At 46.0% G+C, this 6,194-nt stretch overlaps 1 protein-coding gene across 1 annotated transcript; it reads right to left on the bottom strand.

Moving 5' to 3' along the window:
* Nucleotides 1-929: 929 nt before the first annotated feature.
* Nucleotides 930-2,717, bottom strand: KCNE4 (potassium voltage-gated channel subfamily E regulatory subunit 4). The gene is given in 2 exon segments (XM_017859902.1): nucleotides 930-2,025; nucleotides 2,588-2,717. Coding segments are annotated over 2 exon segments (660 nt in total). The 3' UTR covers nucleotides 930-1,495.
* Nucleotides 2,718-6,194: the final 3,477 nt, after the last annotated feature.

Here is a 6,194-nt window from a genome sequence, read left to right on the forward strand (position 1 = left end):
AAAAAAAAAAAAAGTTTTTTTAAATAGAATTAAATTTTACTTCCTCCTTGTCTTTAAGGGCCTAATGGATCTGCAAAACTGTTGACCACAGGAATATATGGAGACATTGGAAGCATTCCTGTACGTTTTCCTTTAGACTTTGCTTTCCTTTAGCTGAAAGTGTTAACATCACACATTCTCCAGAGAACTTTGCAGAGGAGAATGTGGTGTCTGCCTCTTTCCTTCAATCCTGGGAAAACTACAGCAGGGCTGGTTGGTAGCTTGCCCTGAATTCCCCAGTTATATGTGTTCTGAATCTCCAACTGCTCCTTTAAATCAGCATATCCTTGTTCAGACTAACGGGCCAAAGGGGAAGCATTTGGTCCAAGCTTCCTCACACCAGGCTGTGGAGTATTTATCACAGAGTCCTAAAATCTAAAGACATCCTCCCAGCCCCCTGGGGATGGAGATGGTCAGGAACCTCATGCAGACAGCGAGCTTCTTGATGACATGCCCAGGGCCACACAGTAAATGAGTGTCAGGGCTCGGGATCAGGAAGCACAGAACTTGGAGCCCAGCTTTGTGCAATCTCCGCCTGAGTATGCCCTTCTAGGTCTCAGCTACGTGATGAAATACCACATTATGTCCTCTCCCAGCTCAAAAAACTAGGCTGGGAAACTGAGCAGCAGCAGAGCTAACAGCTTGGCCTTGTTCAACCCCACTTACCCCTTCTAGAAAGATCAGGAAGAGTCCCCTGAACCACCACCCAGAGTGCAGGTTAGATTCTGGGGAAGCTCTTCTGATCCAAAGAACATCATGCCAGCATGTGATGCTGCATGGCCACAGGTCAGAGTTCAAGGTCATAAGTTAGACAAAAGGTCAAAATAGCAGATCATCTCTTATAACCCCAGCCAATGTTAACAGGTTTAAAAGTTACTTTTTTTTCTTACAGTGTGCAAATGGGCTGGGTTCAGATCTCCAGCTTTCTTCCACCAAAAATCCTTCTTTAATCCAAAAGAAGCTTGTAACCTACTGTGAAGGAATGCCACAAGTACACAGTAGAGATACTTACAGTCAATCAGATCTAGAAGGACAAAGCTCTAGGCAAACCGCAAATCACAACTAGTCCCTCAGCATGCCCTAAGCATTTGGCAGCCCTGGGAAGAGGCAGATTCTGCAGGAGCTACCCAGGGCATCCAGTGAGAAAATGGTAAGCATATCATCCCGCCAACTTCTGATCAGAACCCCAACACCCAGGCCCCAAAGTCAATGTACACGCTCCACATCTCCGCGGCTTTTTCAGTAGTGGGTGCAAACCACGGGCACCTCCCGGACTCCTCGGGGCTGCTGGCTCCGGCTGAGCCTAGTCCCCCACCCCACCCCAAATCAGGGGCTTGCCGAGGGTCTTTTCAAAGTGGCAGCCGCACTGCGAAAGTGAAACCAGACACTTGCAAACTGTCTTTCCTCTCCTTAAGGGTGCTGGCTGATGGAGCCACCGGCAGGGGTCCCGGGGATGCTAGGAATTCTGATGGATGTTCTCCGAGGACCCTTCGCTGCTTTCGTTGAGGGGCGTCTCCGAGGTCTCCTCCAGCTCATCGTCTGCCCCCTCCTCCTGAATGGTGAGGTGCACGTCCGGGGAGGAGGATTCGGAGCTCACGCTGTCCCCTTCCATGGAGCAGAGGGTGCAGGACAGCGCGGGCGCCACGCTCTCCTGCAGCATGTTCAGCATCAGGGGCACCTGCACCGACCTCAGGCCTGACACCACGGGCAGCGGCTTCATGGCCTCCCCCCAGAGCCGCTCCTCGTCTTTGTACAGCAGCAGGAGGCTGGACTTCTTCTCTCGCCTCTTGGATTTCATGTAGCCCAGCATGATTCCGATCAAGAAAATGCCATAGAAGGACATGACAACCAGAATGTAGAAGTACTCGTTGCCGTTGCCGCCGCCGGGCGCACGGGACTCCAGGGGGCTACTGGAGGCTGCGGTGCCGGGGTGCGTGCTGTTCAGAGGTTCCATCTTCAGCATTGAGGCTACCTGCACAGCAGGGGCTGGGGAAAAAAGCCGCAGGTTAGAGCTGTCCCCAAGGTTCCCGGCACAGGGAGGAGGGGGAGCACAAGGTTTGTGGAACTGCAATACCAAAAAAGCTTAAAAGTGCATGAAAGAAATAGCGTAAGAGGCTTCGCCAAACAGCTGACAGGAGTGAGCTATGAAGGCTTGGAGTGCACGGGAGAGAAGCCCGGTAGAGGGTTCACTGGGAAAAGTAAGAAGGACTCTTTTTTTTTTCTTTTTTCTTTTTTTTTTTTTTTTTTTTAGTGTACACATCTGTCCTGTTTGTAGTGAGCAGTATTGCTTTGATTTTTTTTTTTAAATCAGTGTAAGACAGGAGCATCCAGTAAATAATATCTTCAAAATTGGGAAACACATTTTAACAGAGCAGAAACAAAGTTTACATTGTGTTTCCAAAATAGAACTATTTTAAATTCAAAACAGTGTTTCCTTAGAACAAAGAAAAGCAGAAAGAAAATAAAGGGAAAAAAATTCATCTATTAATTGGCAAAAATGCCCATCTTTCAAATGTTTCTGAAGCAAAGTGTAGCCTTGCTAACTTACCAAGGCTGACAGTTGGTCCCAAGTTTTGAATTCCCAGATCGTCCAGTCCAAGAGGGTTCTTCTGCTCTGTCCGGCTCTGAGCTCTGACAACTCAGCCGCTGCAGTTGGGATATATAGTCAAGACGTGCATCGTCACGTGCTCTGGGAGGAAAATTTACAACAGAGGTTGATCGTGGCAGAGTGAGCAGTGAACTGAAAGCACTGCAGTTCAACTCCCTGAACTTTGCAGCTGTGAAAAAGAGAAAAAGACTGGGAAGTGAGAACTGCTCCTCACACCCCAGCGCCCAGCCAGGGTTTTCAGGTGGCCGTGATGATGAGTGAAAAGAGGAGAAAGGAATGCGTTGAGTTGAAACCCTTACCCCAAAGTCCACTCTCATTGAAAATTAGCTCATGCTTCATCCAGCTCTTGGGAAATAACCGTTATTGGGCTACAGGTTTTCAGAGGCAGCTGAATCCCATAATCTGGATGAAAGACAGTTGGAAGCAAGTGCAGGATTTATAGTCAAGGAACTGGGGCTTCGGTTTCAGTTCTTCCACTCCTTATGCAAATAGGATAAATCCTTCCTTAACCTTTCCACACCTCACGTTCCTCGTCTGTAAAATCACTGTGCCTGGGTGTCTTCTGCAGGTAGGATCATATAAACCACATGACCTTTTGGGTCCCTTTCGGCTTACCCCTTCTAAGACTGAAGGCTGGCTGGTGTAGCTTAGCCCTCTAAAAGCAGAGATTCTACCTGCCTTCCATATCAAGGTCACACACCTATGTTTATAATAATTATTTTTTTAAAAGATCCAAGGTTCTTTTCAGTGGTCTGCATGAAGTGGAAACTTGTTGTGGTAAAAGATACTATGGGCCAGTTTTGTTCCGTCCTGCCATACACAGCTGCTCCTCTGAAGCCTCATGCGGAGACTATTGACACGTCTCTTTGCTGTCTCTGGCAGGTCAGGGGAGGAGCAGGACTATTTCAGACTGCAACTAAGCACAGTTCAAGTTTTTTAAACCTTGGTAGACCCTGTGTTTAAATGGCTGCTGTGATCAAAATTGGAAGAGGAATTGCAGGCTTTAATGTCAGTCTCTCTGCTCCCTGGGCTGCTTACTCTGAGGCTTTCATGCTAAGTGGAAGGAAACTGGGAGGGATCCGCTCCCTCCAGTTGTCTGTGGCCTGTGGATTGCAGCCAGACTCTAAAGGAAACATCTCTCGTGGTTCTGCTATAGTCAAACTGACGCATGCAACATCCACCTGACCTGCTGGAACATATATAGCTTAGGCACTGGAATTTTCGCTGCTGCTCCAGGAACCCCCCTGGGTTGGCACCTGATCCTGATTCTAAGAAGACACCTGGAGGAAGAATAGGAAGATTAACTGAATGCTGCTGTTTTTCCCACTTGACTATTCACTTGTGCATGCCCGTAAATCCCCAGCCGGCACTGGAGATACCAATCATAGACCACTCCAGCATCACGATCATCCACACAGTGGAACCGTGCTTACACCAGTAAAGATACCCTCCCCCATTGTGTTAATACGTAAAACCCTCCATAGCTACCTTGGCCATGATAGACTTGGCCTTTTCAACAGGTGTCCATCACAAGCACTAGAACACTTCCATCTACATCTAAGCCTACACTGGAATGTCTGGGACACTAGAACAAGATGGGCCCAAGAAAGAGATGCCTGTTGATTGTTGACCCTGGTATTGTTTATTGTGTACCTTAGGACATACGAGATTGGTCATCACCCAGGGATTATTCAACACCAAAGACTGGAAGCTTTGAGTAGGCAGAGAGGAGGTGGGGATAGGGGTTACCAGATTCAAGGAGCAGAAGTACAAAGCCTGGTGCCAAGAAGTCAAACAGAGGCTGAAGTTTTAAACAAAATAAATCCCCAAACCTGAGCCAATAGTCCCAAGGGAATATAACCAAGAAAAGAGATGAGCGTGGGGAAACATCTAGAATGAATTCCAAAGGACAGAGCAAGTCAGAGCCAAAGGAAGAGCAGGCCTGATTGCAGGAGTCAGGGAAGGAACAGCCTAGAAGAAATTCTGGGCTGTCTGCTTGGAGTCCCTGCTGCCCCAATTCCCATGGACTCCCTGCATGGATATTTCTACTAGAGTTAAATGAGGCTGGGTGCAGTGGCTTATTTCGGTAATCCAATGCTTGAAGAGGCTGAGGCAAATGAATCACTTGAACCCAGGTGTTTGAGACCATCCTGGGCAACACAGTGAGACCCCATCTCTACTAAAAATAATACAAAAATTAGTAACTAGGCCTGGTGGTGAGTGCCTGTAGTCCCAGCTACTTGGGAGACTGGGGTGGGAGGATCACTTGAGACCAGGAATTCAAGGCTGCAATGAGCTCTGAACATGCCACTACACTCCAACCTGGGTGACAGAGCAAGATCTCTAAAGAAACAGAATAGAATAGAATAGAATAGAATACAATATAATATTTAAATCATGCAAAGAAAGCATCATGTCTGGCCGAATGCGCATGCTCAGTGTCTGCTTTTCGTTGTCACTTTTAGGAGTACCCTGTTGCTCCCAAGGGCTTCGGGTTGCCTCCTATCATGTGTGTGCCCATCTCCAGACTTTTTATCACTGCTCCTTCCCCTGTCTGTCACTCCCAGGAATGGAATTTAAGAGAAGGGAATTCCAATTCAAAACACATAGCTCAATCTTCTTCCCAGCCCTCATTCATGACAGGGATTGTGAGAATGATGGCAGTGAATAATGGCATAAAGAATGAGGGGGAGGGGGCACATCTAGAAAGTGCACTCTGTCGGGAGAGGATGCGACTGCACAGGAATTATTAATTATATCTACCCCAGACCTCAATTTTAGGAGACAGCAATGTTAAAGAAATAAATCAATTTTGACTAGCATTTCCATTTCCTGAACAGTGTCTTTTCAGGAGCAAACATATCTAATTCTGATGAAGTCCATTTTATTTTCAAGGTTTTTGGTTGTGCTGTCTGAATCCTAAGAAATATTTGCTTAACCCAGTCATGAGGTTTTTCTCCTGTTTTCTTCTAGAAGTTTTATGGTTTTAGCCTTACATTTAGATCTATGATACATTTCAAGTTAATTTTATTCTACGATGTAAGATATGGGTCAAGGGTTTTTGGGAGGGGCTGTTTGTTTTTGTTTTGCAGACAGATGTCCAATTGCTCCAGCATCATTCATTGAAAAGACTCCTTTTCCTGTTTAAAATTATCTTGGAACCTTTGTTGAAAATCAATTAACCTTATATATGCAGGTCTATTTCTTAACTCTTCATTCTGTTCCTTTGATCTCTCTGTCTATCCTTGCATCAATATTATTCTGTTTTGATAAATCTATTTTAAACATATATTTTAAATGAGTCTAAGATGCACTGCAGTTCAAATCTAACTTAGTGTCTATCATGTACCAAGTACACCTAAGTCCTGTGACGTCAAGTATTATTACAACCATTTCATAGACAAGGAGACTGAAGGTCAAAGAGGCAAAGCAAGTTGCTGAACATCAAATCACTAGCAGTACAGTCAGTACTTGACCCCAGATCTATGCAACTCCAAAACCCATTCTTTTTCCACTACCCTTTGTCTCACTGAATGGGAAACAAAAA

This window comes from Rhinopithecus bieti, unplaced genomic scaffold, assembly GCF_001698545.2.
Source record: "Rhinopithecus bieti isolate Rb0 unplaced genomic scaffold, ASM169854v2 scaffold_53432, whole genome shotgun sequence".
In the NCBI taxonomy this organism is placed as follows: domain Eukaryota; kingdom Metazoa; phylum Chordata; class Mammalia; order Primates; family Cercopithecidae; genus Rhinopithecus; species Rhinopithecus bieti.